A 16,213-nucleotide genomic window follows, 5' to 3' on the forward strand; every position below is an offset into this window, starting at 1 on the left:
CCATTATGATTTTGCTTACTTTAAATCACTAACAGCTTAACGTAATATACGGTTTTCATTCAGTCCAGAATAAGTAACATTTAACTTCCTTTTGTCCTAAGTATACATCTTCCAGACTTCAAAAAATAGACTTTCTGTGGCACCTAGGTAGCTCAATCGGTTGAGCATATGGCTTCAGCTCAGGTCATGATCTCGCGGTTCGTGGGTTTGAGCCCCGCGTCAGGCTCTGTGCTGACAGCTCAGAGCCTGGAGCCTGCTTCGGATTCTGTGTCTCCCTCTCTCTCTTCCCTACCCATACTCACACTCTGTCTCCCTCTCTCTCTCTTTCAAAAATAAACATTAAAAAAAAACATACTTTCTGGTCTAGTGATTTAATAATTAAATTTTTTTAAATTTTATTGATTTATTTTGAGAGAGAGAGAGAGAGGGAGATGGAGAGAGAGAGAGGGAGAGAACATGAGCAGGGGAGGGGAATCCCGAGAGAGAGAATCCCAAGCAAGCTCTGCACTGCCAGTGTGAATTCTGACATGGGGCTTGAACTCACAAACCATGAGATCATGATCTGAGCTGAAATCAAGAGTTGGACACTTAATTGACTGAGCCACCCATGTGTCCCTAATAATTAAATTCCTGTTTGCCCTCTATTCAAACCATTCAGGATTTTAAAGACTTCTTTCCTCGGGGCGCCTGGGTGGCTCAGTTGGTTAAGCATCCGACTTCAGCTCAGGTCACGATCTCACGGTCTGTGAGTTCGAGCCCCACGTCGGGCTCTGGGCTAATGGCTCAGAGCCTGGAGCCTGCTTCCAATTCTGTGTCTCCCTCTCTCTCTGCCCCTCCCCCGTTCATGCTCTGTCTCTCTCTGTCTCAAAAATAAAATAAACGTTAAAAAAAAAATTAAAAAAAAAAAAAAGACTTCTTTCCTCTAAGCATGTCTCTGTACAAACTGAAAACTTTTACAGGGAAGACTATTCCTAATATTTGATTATTTTAGTTGTTTTTCTGTGAGCCATCTTTTATCTTCCTTTTGTTATGGCAAACACAACTAGCAAAAGTGTAGAAGGAAAGGAAGATATTTTCTACTTTGTTTCTATAACCTTCTATGTTATGTTGACCACTGCAAGAAATCATGTTGAGAGTTTTCAAGAGTTTTTTTTTTTTTTTTTTTTTCCTCATGTGGTAACACCAAAATATTCAAAAAGTATAGTCTGGATTATTTTCCTAGAAATGTACTTTTTGCCTTTGTGCAGGAGGAAGTTCACCTACTCCATTTCTGCCCATTCACAGCCCCTCAAAAATCTCTCTACAGTTTATCCCCTCTAGCTTAACATTCCTTTACCCACTAAAACTTTAAAATCCTGGGAATTTCAAATGTGCTATCTTCTACGACATTTCTGAAAAACAAGACAGACTCTTATACAAAACCTTGGAAACCCTGTCTTCTGTCGTTAAGTCAGTTCCAAATTCTGACAAAAATTTTATTACTCTTTGCTTATTAATAAAGTTAGAATCAAGGGGAAAAAAGCTCATATGTAACAGTTTTAAACTTTCTTTATTATCAATACAGAGTACACAAACTAATTTTCAAGAGTATATATTTTGTTCCAAGATATATTCACATTAGCCAGATTTTATTTAAAGACAAAAGCAGACATGCCATTTTATATCTTTTCTTTTACAACTACATGTTTATAGAGTCATAAAGTCATCAATTTTTTATGATCAGATCTAGAAAGTGTACTTATAACAGCTATATGATAACATAGATATACACAATACCTGAGCTGTCTTAATAGAGATGTTGTAGAAGTTTACTTATACCCATAAATATGATGACATCTCCTGAGAAGCTTTTAATAAATATTTAATATATCATATGATTTTAAATGGGAAGACAGTTATATTAAGAGAATAGCATTTAAAAAGAATAAACTTGCATATCTTAGATTTTAGCATTACACTTTTTAATTTTTCATCATAAAAGAAAAGGATTTTAAACATTGAAATAACATACTACTTATAAGTAAAATGTCACATTGAGTTTGAGTCTAAGTAAGTAGGAAGGAAACCCACATTTATCTGATTTTTAGTATTTAAAACCCTTGAAAAAGCATATGCTTTATTGTAGAATTAGTACTCTAAAAAATACTGACAGTAATAACACACTATCAAATTGTATACAAATGGCAGCTATATAATTTGCATGTTTAACAACTTAAATATATGCATTTCTTAATTTAATCTCCTGATGAACTACCTCCAATATCAATATTAAGGAGTTCTTTAATTTTATCATATAGTACTAACACCAAAGCACCCCCTGTACCACGAAGGATATTGGAGAAGGCACCACGAAAAAATGCATTGATTCCTTCATGTTGGTATATCTTCACAAAGCAGTCTAAAGTTCCTTTATATTGCCGTTCAGCCTCACCACTCTATGTAAAGAAAGACAAATAATTTGTCATTTTAATATCTTTCATCTTAAAACATTTTTTTTTTAATATTTATGTTAGAGACAGCACAAGCAGGGGAGAGGCAGAAAGAGAGGGAGACACAGAATGGAAGCAGGCTCCAGGCTGTGAGCTGTCAGCACAGAGCCAGATGTGGGGCTCGAAGCCACGAACTGTGAGATCATGACCTGAGCCAAAGTCAGCTGCTCAACCGAGCCAGCCAGGTGCCCCAATATCTTTCATTTGAAGACATATTTTTTTTCAGCACGAAGGATAGATTAAATTAACACTGTATTGAGTAAGTATGTTGAGTCAATGGGCATATATTGAATACTATACCCAGTGGTTGGAGAATTCTCATCTTGAAAACTGACCATATGTTAGGCTTCACAAAGTTCAAAAGATGACATCACATACTATGATTTACCCTCTCACTACTTTGCAATTAAGTGAGAAATCGATAGCAAAAAAGATAACTAGAAAAATATCAAATGTTTGGCTATTAAGAAAAACACATCTGAGAAAATATTTAAAGCCTCATAATAACTACCAAACTCCTTAACTAAAATTAAGCTTGGGTAGTAACTTATAAGGAAATTAATGACTTTGAAATATCAGAAAGGAAAGGCTGAAAATTAATGAACAATCTAAACATTTTTAGAAAATAAACCTAGAGAAAGTAGAAATAAGAACACAGCCCACAGAAATAAAGGAAATAGGAAATAAATATAACAAAGTATACAAAGTCAAAATTACTTACTTGAAATATTTTACTGAAAAATTTCTAGAAACACTATTTGAGGAAAAACAAGAAAGTCTCTAAATTTCTTAGAAACATCAAATGTAACATCACTGCAGATGATCCAGAGATTAAGAAAAAGCAAGATGATATTACAAACAACTTCATGATAATTGAAAACTCAGAAGAAATAGACAAACTCCTAAAAAAGCATAATTTACCAACAGAATAAAAAAATAAAACATTGGAATACATGAAATTCATTAAAGTAATCCAATTAGTTGCTTAACATCCTCTCTTAGAGAAAACCATGTGTCCAGATGGCTTCAAATGTGATCCCTACTAAATATTCAATGAACATTTAATTCCAATCTTACGGAAGTTATTCTAGAGAAGAGAACAAGTGGAAGACTCCTCCACATGTTTTATGAGGCCTGCATAACCCTGGTACCAAAATTAGACTAGGACAGTACAGGAAGGAAAAATTACAAGACCAAATCACTGAAAAAATGCAAAACTCCTAAACAAAAACTAACAAGTCAAACCCAGCTAGAAATATAATACATAGTGACCAAGCTGGGTTTATCCCAGGCACATAAGATTTGTTTAGCTCTGGAAAACAGATTAATGTAATATAATAGGTTAACATATAAAAAATGAAATCATCTTAACAGATATAGAAAAACATGACCACCACTCATGATTAAAAACTACTACAACCCAAAACAGAAAGGAACAGCCATAAGATGATAAAGGATAACTACAAAATCCCACAGGTAACATTTTTAAAAATTTTAAACAGATTTACTTTATTTTTTAAATGTTTATTTCTGAGAGAGAGAGAGCGCATTCACACGTACATGAATGGGGGAGGGGCAGAGAGAGAGGAAGACAGAGGATCCGAAGCAGGCTCTGTACTAAGAGTAGAGAGCCTGATGTGGGGCTCAAACTCACGAACCTGAGCCAAAGTCAGATGCTGAACTGATTGAGCCACGCAGGTTCCCCCAGCTAACATTAATTTATGTAACACTGAAGAATTCAATAAAGGCATAAGATTAGCAAAAAAAGGTTGACAGTTATTACTTCTTTAGTATAACACTAAAACAGAAGTCTCAGCCAGTGCAGAAAGGCAAGAAAAGGAAATAAAAAGTGCAAGAACTGGGACACCTGGGTGGCTCAGCTGGTTAAGTGGCTAACTCTTGGTTTCGGCTCAGGTCATGATCTCACAGTTTGTGGGATCGAGCCCTGCATCAGGCTCTGTGCTGGTGGCATGGAGGCTGCTTGGGATTCTGTCTCTCTCTCTCAAAATAAATAAATAAACATCAAAAAAATTTTTTTTAAAGTGCAAGAATTGATAAGGGGAAGAAACATAGTATTATTCACAGATATACACCTATGTTTAAAAAAATACAACTTCAGAGTGTAGTATTTGTAATAGGGTTTAACAAAGTTGTAGAATATAAATGAAAATACAAAAATTAAAGAGTACTATTATCGGCTGCGCTGTGTCCCCACAAAATTAATATACTGAAGTCCTAATCCCCAGTACCTCAGAATGTGACTAAATTTGGATATGAAGTCTTTATAAAGGTAATTAAGATTAAATGAGCTTATTAGGGTAGGGCCTAATCCAATTTGCCCATCCTTATCAGAAGAGAAACAGAAAAAAGACCATAGGAAGACACAAGGAAAAAGACAGCCATCTATAAACCAAGGAGAAAGGTCATCAGAAGAAATCAGCCCTGCTAGACTCTTTGATTCAGACTTCTAGCCTCCAGAACTGTGAGAAAATAAATTTCTATCGTTTAAGCTACCCAGTCTCTAGTACTTTGTTATGGCAGTTCTGGCAATACACACACATATACCTAAAATCCCTAGGGGTGCCTGGATGGCTCGGTTGGTTAAGCATCCGAATATGGCTCAGGTCATGATCTCATCGTTCATGAGTTCAAACCCCACATTGGGCTCTCTGCTGTCAGTGCAGAGCCTGCTTTGGATCCTCTGTCTCCCTCTTTCCATGCCCCTCCACGGCCTCCTCTTTCTGTTTCAAAAAATAAATAAAAATTTTAAAAAAAAAGCTTTAAAACTTCATACACCCACAATTTTTTTCTGAATTATTGTGAGAGTAAGTGGCAGATTATCATGTCCCTTACCTTCAAACACTTCTATGTGTATTTTATAAGAATAAGAATATTTTCCTGCATATCCAAAGTACAGTTATCAAAATCAGAAAATATAACATTGATACAGTACGATTTACCTAATCCACAGTCTATATGCAAATTAACTTTCCATTTAAAAAAGTTTTTCAATGTATTAAACTACAGCTAGATATAGATCCAGAGGAAACACAGGAGTAACTTTAAAAATAGTCTGTGAGTGAAGTAATAATAGGTATGCTTTACCTTTTCAGGTGGCCTAAAGGATTTGTAGACATAAAATGAAGATAATGATAGTAACTACACCTCATGGCATTGTTCTGTCAATTAAATGAGTTAAAGTGCAAAATGCTTAGGACAGTATCTGGGACACAATAAGCACTCTATTACTATTCTAGCTTTCTGGGCTCATTATTTTTAACTGCCCTCATGAAACCTATCATCTAGGTATACTGAACTACTTCTCAAGCCATACCTCTACATATGTTTCCCCTCCTCTGTTTAGAATGTTCTCTATCTAGAGAAAAAAAATCTATTTACAGACATTTAGCTCTCCAAGGGGTCACATCTGATCACTTTAAACATTTAGATATCCATCCCTCTGTTGCATTCCTGGAACCTATGCACATTCGATTTATACCATTAACTGTATGCATTTAATACTATGCTATTAATTTGGAAGCAGATTCTACCTTATTTTGTGTCACCATAACATAGCATAGATTAGGCACTCAAATATTTGCTAAACAAATGAATGTAGCAAGTAACATCAATAAGCTGGATGTACCAAAATTTTGATTTGGAGATTTATATTTAGAACATAGATCATTAAAACAAGTTTTCATCCTCAGAGTTAAAAATTATTTCCTTTATTAAAATATACTACAACAAATAACAACATGTCAATGGCTTGTGACAGGGCTTACTGTACTTAACCTAATATTCATTTAAGATAGACATACTCATCCAGTCTGTGCCATCCCCCTCCAATCCCTGCCATCCCCCTCCACCTTTCAGATACGTTATAGGAGCGGAAAGAATTTCTACTTTGATAACAAAAGAGGAAGAAACTTTTGCTGGATGAAGTTTGTTTGGGGATAAGAAAGGATACAAGAACACATCATACATTTATTTTTAGTAAATAAAACAGACGTCCTGCCTTTCAGCCACAATTTCTCTAAAATTTGAGTAAGTTTATATTTTAATATCAAAGATATTAGAAAATCCAATTAGGTTCACAAATAATAATATAATACCTGCATCATCATGCGTCTTCTAACTGTGTCAAAGGGATAAGAGAGAATTCCAGAGCATGTGGTCACAACTTGAGCAATGAAAAAGGAGACAAGAAACGGGGTTTCCTTTGGTTTTGGTAATAAGCCCTAGAAAAGAAAAACATGTCAAGTAACCATCTAAATTTCCAAAATACCTTAAATTCTTAAGTCAAAGAGTAACTCCTATAATGAAAGAGGGTTCAATTATACTTCAAATGCAACAAAACATAGTTTGATTTAATGTGGAAAGATTAATATTAGGAGATCAGTAAGAAAGAAGTATGCCGTACATGGCTTCACTTTAAAAGCATACCTGAAAGAAAAAAGCATATTTGCTATTATCAGAGATTTGTTATTAATGGCAAACACTAGGAGAGATAGCAGCCAGTGACCAAAAAAATTCTTCCGTGGCTCTTCCTCATAGAGTTAAAAATTAAAGAATGCCTGATATTATCATCAACAGTATTTGATAAGCAGCTTTAAAACTCTAAGCTAGTGAAGAAACACTCCTAAATTTCACAACTACTACAGGTGATGATAGAGAAAAGCAGAGGAAGAACACACATAAAATTTTCCATTACTAAATAAACATACATAAGAGCATGTTAATTTCCATTAATTTAATCTGTCTAAAAAATACACACCAAACTAAAAGTAACATGTCTAGACCACAATAAAAATGACCTTCAGAACTGCTGGGTGGTTCAGTCGGTTAAGCGTCATGACTCTTGACTTTGCCTCAGGTCACCATCTCATGATTCATGAAGTGGAGCCCTGAGTCAGGCTCTGGGCTCCATGCTGACAGTGCTAAGCCTGCTTGGGATTCTTTCTCTCCCTCTCTGCCCCTCCCTAACTCACACTTGCTCGCTCTCAAAATAAACTTAAAAAAAAAAATGACCTTCAACAATTATATTTATGCTAATGAAGGAAAGCAGAAACAATATGTAAAACAAAATTTCTCTGAAGTCTTCATCTTATTTAGTAAGTAATACTGATCTTAATTTCATTGCTTCCTTTTGGAGGTGACTGAGAACATGGGATTTTTGCCACTTAACATAAATTACTTAATGATTTCTAGATTGTTTATCTTCAATATGAGGATATTAAAAGCTACCCTAGGAAATTGCAAGAAAACACTTAACAAAGTTCCTAGAACTAAGTAGTAACTCAAAAAATGGTAGCTATAATTACAATCTTCCTCTTTCCTACTTTATGATAAGTGATAATAAAGTGAATGTAAAATCAGAAAACCTGTTAGAAGGTGTCTTTTTATATGCTAAAGATTTGATTATGATGTAAGCCTAATTAGCATGTTTTCTATTTGTAACACAATATACAGTGAGTTGTTCAGTTGCAAACAGCACAAAAACTTAATGTTTGGGTTTATGCTTTATATGTAAAGTGAGATCCATAATCGAGTTATAATTTAATAAGGTTATGGCAAAGTCATGATTAAACAAAATTCTATAATGTCTCTTATTTCATCATTTATTTTCATTTCCATAATTAACAGTAAACATATCTGCTGAACAAACTACTCATTAAAACAATAAAAAGAAACAAACCAGGTATTTAATATACAGCAGCTAAAGCCTCAAATTACCTTAACGGTGTCATATGCTCCAAAATAGGAGGCTCGGTACACAATGATGCCTTGAACTGAAACACCAAACCCTTGGTACAAACCAACAATTCCATCCGATTTTGCTATTTTTATAATACAGTCACCTAAACCCTTGAATTGCCGCTCTTCAGGACCTAAAATAAAACCATTTAAAATGTATTAGCAACCTTACATATCAGATAAACAGTTTAATCAAAATAATTAATCTTACAGACTTAAATGATCTGAAACTGCCATTTAGAAATCTTTCTAATAAAAAAGGACACAAATGAAAATCCTCTCATTTGTTTACAGAGAATTAAGATTTCAAATAGTATCTTAACATATTTTAACTGAAAATACTAATCTCTTATAAAAGCAATCTAGTGGTGCCTGGGTGGCTCAGTTAGTTAAGCATTGGGCTCTTGATTTCAGTTCAGGTCATAATCTCACAGTTCATAGGATCCAGTACCACATTAGACTCTGTGCTGACAGCTTGGAACCTGCCTGGGATTCCCTCTTTCTCTCTCTCTCTTTCTCTCTCTCTCTCTCTCTCTCTCCCCTTCTCACACACACTCAATCTCTCTCAAAATAAATAAACTAAAAAAAAAATAAAATAAAATAAGCAAATAAAAGCAACATATTTCAACCAATTTGACTTGCCTAAAACATTTCAACAAAATTACCAGAAGCTACTAACTAGGGTTCAGAAAAATAAAATAAAAATACCCCACAATTTACTTAAGTTGAAAAGCAGAAAGACAGACACAGCAAAAAGACAAAGCCAAGAACTAGCAATTTTAAGGATTAATAGTTTAGATGAATTATCGTATTTTTCTAGTGTTTGCTGGTTTCATTTTTATTTTCCCTTCACCTAGAACTCCTTTACAATATTTTAAAGTAATTGTATATAGAATATAATCTTTCAAAATAAACTAAATTCTCCCAATTTTGAGAGAAAAAAATTACAGAACTGAACTAAAAATAAGAGTTTTTTTTCACTTTCTTAGCAATAACAAGAAAATCTGGACTGCCAGTTAAACATGATAGTTGGAACTCATATTTTCATCTTTATTCAAACTGCTACCCCTTCTGAGACATTTTCTCTGATCACTTATCTAAAACTGATGTCACTCCCTGCTCCCTCAATATTTTTTCATGTCGTTTATTGCTAAATGACAGTATATTTTAGTCATTTATTCATTTTTTTTTTTTTTTTTACTTGTGTTTTCCCCTTGACCTTTGTGTCTTCCCCTTTCCCCTTGTGTCTCTAATCTCATATCTGAGGCAGGGCCTTGATTGAGTGCAGAGGTACTCAATAAGTATTTGTCAAATGAATCTCTTGCTTTAAGAAATTCTACGAAAATGGTAATAAAAGAATAAAACAGGTTTAAAGGTATATAGGCAAGAACAGTACATGACACAGAATGAAATCCACAAATATCAGCAAGATGGAAAGGAGATGGAAGAGTGATAACTCACTCAGTAGAGCAGAAAAAGTTGAAACTTACTTTCTTGCAGAGAGAAAAGCAAGCTGTTTTACCCCAATAACCTCAGAAAGACTTAGAAATTAGAGTATTGCTCTTGAGGTGAAAGCAATGTAACATATGAATGCTCAAAACCTCACCCCCAAGAAGCCAAGTGCCTTACTCCTCTGCCATCCTCAGAACTGAACACAAGGCTCCAGACTGAATGGGGCCAATTGATAGCCCCTACTGGGGCCAGTTCTTCCACAACTGCAGAAAAAAGCCTCACACAAAGATGTATCATTGTGAAATGTCAAGATCATTAGGGACAAAAGGTAATTAAAAAGAAAAGTCGCATACAAAAGGATCGGCAGTTAAGAGATTGGTTTCTTAAGAGCAATATTAGAAACAACAGTCCAGAGAAATGTTTTCAAAATTGTGAAAGTGACTTTATTTTTATTTTTTTTTAATTTTTTTAATGTAAATAAACATTAAGTAAGTAAATAAATTTTTGAGACAGGGCACTAGCAGGGGAGGGGCAGAGAGAGAGGGGGACACAGAATCTGAAGCGGGCTCCAGGCTCTGAGCTGTCAGCACAGAACCCGACACAGGGCTTGAACCCACAAACCGTGAGATCATGACCTCATGGTCATGACCCCGCGAGATCATGAGCTAAAGTCGGACACTTAACCAACTCAGCCACCCAGGTGCCCCAAGAAAGTGACTTTAAACTAGAATTGTAAATATGGTCAAATATTAAGTAAAAGGGTAAAAACAGAGATATTTTTAGACATTCAAGATCCCAATATATCTCCTATCTGCTCAAAAAGCTCAGGAGACTATATAAGAATATAATCTACCAAAATAAGAGTGTAACAAAAACAGAGGAAGATATGATAAATAAGGACAGAGGCAAAGGGAATCTCTGGGATTAGAACTGTACATGTAACCTAGAGAGGAGCCATAGTTGAAACAGGAATAAATTCAGGGAGGGATCTAAGAGGTGGCTCTCTAGGAAAAAACTGGAAGTTACGAGCCATCTTCATATCTGCTCTTTTGTTATTGCAGTAATGGCCTTCTCATTCCTTCTTTTGAGGGAAAAGAAAAAAGTAGTAATCTTTAGGCCTTATTATTCTACCATTTGGTTGAGATAAGATTTTTAGAATGTATTTCACGTTGCTATAGTATAACTCTACAATAAATAATACTTCACTCAAAACGCAAATAAGGAAGAGTAGTATTTTCAAAAATTCTATACCTTTTCCAATATCAGCACCTAATCGGGTTCGGGCAAAGTCTAATGGATAAACTACACATAAGGATGTTGCTCCAGCAGCTCCACCAGAGGCCAGGTTTGCCAAAAACCACCTCCAGAACTGAAACATATTAATTAAAAAGTGGTTATTAAACTATAGAATCTGTTTAAAATTGTTATTTTTATGAAGGTTAAAAAGTCAGATTTTCAAAATGCTTTTATAAAGTAAACATCTATGATAATGCATATCATATTGTGCAAAATATTTCCCTTCATGTTCACAAAGACTGTTTCTTTCCAGGTAGTCTGGGAGATACAGTTTAAATGCTGATACACAGAAATTCCAAGATATTTTAATGGCCTCCGGCAAAAGTAGTCCAAATTAACAAGAGGCCACATAAGATAATTATCTCTTTAGACTATATAATTTTTTTGTCAATAACAGTATTAGGGGGCGCCTGGGTGGTTCACTTTGTTGAGCACCTGATGCTTGATTTTGGCTCACATGATGATTCCAGGGTTGGGGGATTGAGCCCTATGTTGGGCTCTGTGCTGAGCATTGAGCCTGCTTATGATTTTCTCAATCTCCCCCTCTGCCCTTCTCCCCTGCTCACACAGGTGCTCTAACATACATACGTGAATGAATGAATGAATCAATCAATGAATCAATGAGTCAATTAATATTAGTGTTAGCTATGGCTAAAATGTCAGGTACCTATGGAGGCTTTAGTTATATTTTTTTTTGGTATTGGGGGGGCAATAATACTTTATAATGCCACAATTTCACTTTGTAATTTTAGTTGATATTAAACAGCTCAAAAATATATTATGTTCAACTGCTGACATGAAAACTGGCAGAAATCAATTATAATATAGTTGAGTGGCATGTAAGTTAGGCCTTACTGATCTGGTTCACTTGGGCTATTGAGGTTCTTTTTTTTAAACTTTACTTATTTGGAGAGAAAGTACATGGGCATGCATATGCAAGCAGGGGAGGGTCAGAGAGAGGGAGAAAGAGAATCCCAAGCAGGCTCCATGCTGTCAGCACAGAGCCCAACACAAAGCCCAAACTCATGAACTGTGAGATCATGACTTGATCACTGAGCCACTCAGGTGCCCTAAGCTATTGAGGTTCTTTTTGATAAACATTTAAAATGTGCCCTGCTTAGGTCCAGTAAACTGCTTTTTAACATCTAGAGCTTACTGGAGAAGAAAAGAATATTTGAATTGGAGTGGTTATAGAAAACCTAGGGTCCAAGGCCACTGTAACCATTTTAAATACATTAAAATGAATAATATTCTAGTCAGGTTCAGTTTTTTGCTTTATTCTCTGGCTTTTATTTCTAACAATAGTTTTAAGTCTCAGATAGCTTTGGAACTCTTGGCCTAGAAGGACCTTCCCATCATTTTTTTCCTATTTTTTTAAATACAAAAGTTATTGATTTATACTCTAATTCAAATTCAACTTCTTCCATGAAACTTCTGATCTCCAAACCCATTCAAAACTGTATGTAATCATCTCTCTCTCTCCATATACTTCAGCTCTCAGAGAATTAAAGGTGAATCCTATGACCAATATATAAAATATGTCAACATGTTCCAGATTCTCACTTAAATAGTATTTACAATCACTTTCTTCTATTTGTAAGTATTTGTACTCATCTTACCTCCTACAGACTATAAATTTCTTGAAGTCAGGATTATTATTTAACAGCTTTATTAAAATATAATACAATTTACCAATGTAAATTCACCATACAATTCAATGGATTGATAATATGTATATTCATTCAGAACTGTGCAACCATCAGCAGCTTTAGAACATTTTCATCACCCCAAATGCTATACCGATTAGCAGTCACTCCACATCCAACCCATCTCCCTGGGTCCTAGGTAACCATTAAGCCACTCTCTGTCTCTATAGATTTGTCTATTATAGACACTTCCTACACAAAGAATAACACAGTAGATAGTCTTTCATGACTGGCTTCTTTCATTTAACATAATGTTTTTCAAGGTTCTTCCATGTGGTAGCAAGTATTAGCACTTCATTCTTTTTTATTGACAAATAATATTCCAGTATATGGATTTACATTTTATTTATCCATTCTTCAGTTCATGGACATTTTGGTTGTTTGTATTTTTTTGTGGCCAGAATTTTTTTTTAATGTTTATTCATTTATTTTGAGAGAGTGTGTATGTGCACGTCCATGGGGCAGGGCAGAGACAGAAGGAGAGGGAGAGAATCCCCTCCCCGCACATAGTCCGATGTGGGGGTTGAACCCAGGAACCATGAGATCATGACCTGAACCGAGATCAAGAGTCTGAGTCTCACCCAACTGAGCCACCCAGGTGCCCTGATGCCAGGATTCTGAATTTACCTGTTCATTTTACAATACAAGTCATAGGACCTTACCCAGAATAACAGTAATATATTCAATAAATATTTGTTTAATGAGGTACTAGGAATGCCACATACTGTCCTCAGACCCCTATGGCTCCTTTGCAGCAAAACTTATTAAGTTTTGTATGGGTAGCCCTATTTCCTAATGACCCAGAGACAGATCAGGAAGATTGCATTTGACCCCAGGGTAGCTAATCTATAATCTAGAAGATAATCTGTAACCTGGTAGAAGAAGATGAACAGGGCCAGAGTCTATTTCTTGGGAATGTGACTTTACAGTTCCATGCCAGTTAGCAGTAAGGAAAAAAATGGAAAAGTTATTAAATAGCTCTTTTTTTGTCTTTTTTGAGACTGTTTCAAGTTATAGATCCTCTTCCAATAAAAATCACCTATGTATAAACACACTGTTAGTGGTTTAAAGTATTTGTCAAACATGCATGGATCTCAGGAAGGCAGACTGATGTCTGAGTGGATGATCATATAATTTATTATCCAAACCATGATACTTCTGACAGTGGAAGTAGGGCCTTTGAAAAAACGACACAGACAGGCACAACATGGATAAATAGTGTGGCCAACCTTCTGATGGAAGAAAGAAAGAGAGAAGGAGGGAAGAATGAAAGAAGCAAGGAGGAGAAAAGAAGTATCTATGTTGAATGATAATCCTGCAAGTGTTTGTGTAACAAAATCTATCCCTCCACAGTTAAGCTTAAAAATAAAATAGACCCAGAGGAGGTAATTTATTGATTTAAATGAGGGTTTCAGTTATTATAAATTAATAAATTCAGATATTACTATATTGTAAAAGGAGAGGGCAAGGAGAGGAATCAGGGATAGACAAGAAGATGAAATAATCTGAGGGTTTTGGAGGAAAATAATCTTGTTTCTTTTCTCTCTCTCAAGTTTATTTAGAGAGATAGCACAAGTAGGGGTGGAGAGAGAGAGGGAGAGAGAGAGAATCCCAAGTAGACTCTGTGCTGTCAGTGCAGAGCCCAATGTGGGGCTTGAACTAATGAACCTTGAGATCATGACCAAAATCAAGAGTTGGATGCTCAACTGACTGAGCCACCCCAGTGCCCCAATCTTGTTTATTTTCAACTGTTGACAAATAGATATCGTGTGACCAGACTCGATGCACTGAAGAACAAATGCCCTAGAACCAAAGTTCTTTCTAACAGAGCTTGTCTGGGCATGAAGGAAAGCTGGGAGAAGTTCTAATCTTCCCTGTTGATGGTTGTGCTGGAAGCTGCTAAAAGGGGGCAGAGAAACATTCTGTACCCAGGTTCAGCTAAGGTTCACCAAGTCTAGTCACCTTAGCTCAGAGAAGAGTAGAGTTCAATTGAAGAATCTGAATTTGGGAGTGAGGAAGACCTAAACAAATGACTTGGTCAAGTGCTCTCAGCTCTGAGTCTTGCTTTCCTTACCTGTACAGTTAGGATAAAAATACCTCAAAAGGTGAGGGGAACATTCAATGAAACAATATAGAGCCGAGCTCAATATAGGTGCATAGCTCCCCACAATGGTTATTTTTAAAAAACTTTTTATTTTAAAACAATAGCAGATTCACATGAATCCTAAGAAATAATACAGAGAGAATCTGTAAACTCTCCAACTAATTTCCCCGAATGGTAGTATTCAGCATAACTACAGTAGAGGAAATCAACATTGATAAAAACTTAGATCTTATTCAGATTTCACCCATTTTGCATGCATTCATTTGTGTGTGTACTTAGTTTTATTCAGTGTTTTATTCAGTGTTATCACATATCCAGTTTCCTGTGACTATCACTAACAGTTCCATGATAAAGATCCCTCAATGCTATCCTTTTACAGCCACAGCCACCTACCTCAATCCTGGCAACCACTAATATGTTTTCCATCTCAATGATTTTGATATTTCAAGAATTTTATATAAATGGAATCACAGAACAAATAACTCAAGATTGTTTTCTTTCATCCAAAGTTCCTGCATGTATCAAAAGCTTACTCTTTTTTAAAAATTTGTTGTAAAATATATGTAACATAAAATTTACCATTTTAGCTATTTTTAAGAGTATAATTCAGTGACACTAAGTACATTCACAATATCATAAAAATATTTCTACTCTCTACTTCCAGAACTTCATCATCCCAAAATAGAAACTCTGTACCCATTAGATAAAACTCCCCATTTTCTTTCCTCCTGGCCCCTTAATTCTATTTCTTGTCTACGAATTTAATTTGCCTATTCTAGATACCGAAGTAGGATCATACAATATATGTTTTATCAACAGTTTGTTTCTCTTTATTGCTGAGAAGTATTCCATGGTGTGATGTACCATAGTTTTAACTATTCACCTGTTGAAGGACATCTGGGTTAATTCTAGATTTTGATCTATTAAGAAATAAGCTTCTGTGAACATGTGCACACTAGTTTTTGTGTGAATGTAAGTTTTTATTTTCTGGGATAATGCCCAAGGGTATAACTGCTGGGACGTATGATAAGCACATGTTTAGTTTGTAAGAAACTATTGTTCTCTTTTCCAGAGTGGCAGTTATCATTTACATTCCCACCAGCAATATAGGAATGATCTAGCTTCTCTACATTGTTGTCACTATTTTAGCCATTGTCACTATTTTAGCCATTCTGATAGGCGTGTAGTGCTATCTCATTGTGGTAGATCGATCACTTTAACGTTTATTTATTTTTGAAAGAGAGAGAGAGAGAGAGACAGAGAGAAAGAGAACGAGTGGGGGAGGGGCAGAGAGAGAGAACAAGTGGGGGAGGGGCAGAGAGAGAGGGAGACACAGAATCTGAAGCAGGCTCCAGGCTCTGAGCTGTCAGCGCAGAGCCCGACAAGGGGATCGAGCCCACAAGCCATGA

At 35.5% G+C, this 16,213-nt stretch overlaps 1 protein-coding gene across 1 annotated transcript in view; it reads right to left on the reverse strand.

Annotated features, from left to right (window-relative positions):
* Window positions 1-1,530: 1,530 nt before the first annotated feature.
* Window positions 1,531-16,213, reverse strand: part of SLC25A31 (solute carrier family 25 member 31) — a 28,145-nt gene continuing 13,462 nt past the window's right edge. The window contains exons 3-6 of the mRNA XM_019419208.2: window positions 10,950-11,067; window positions 8,226-8,380; window positions 6,605-6,730; window positions 1,531-2,435 (exon numbers count right to left, since the gene is read on the reverse strand). Coding sequence (XP_019274753.1) covers window positions 2,235-2,435; window positions 6,605-6,730; window positions 8,226-8,380; window positions 10,950-11,067 — 600 coding nt within the window. The 3' untranslated portion in view covers window positions 1,531-2,234. The remainder of the gene's footprint in view (window positions 2,436-6,604; window positions 6,731-8,225; window positions 8,381-10,949; window positions 11,068-16,213) is intronic.

Source organism: Panthera pardus, unplaced genomic scaffold (genome assembly GCF_024362965.1).
Source record: "Panthera pardus isolate Hobbes unplaced genomic scaffold, ASM2436296v1 HiC_scaffold_13, whole genome shotgun sequence".
NCBI classification, from domain to species: domain Eukaryota; kingdom Metazoa; phylum Chordata; class Mammalia; order Carnivora; family Felidae; genus Panthera; species Panthera pardus.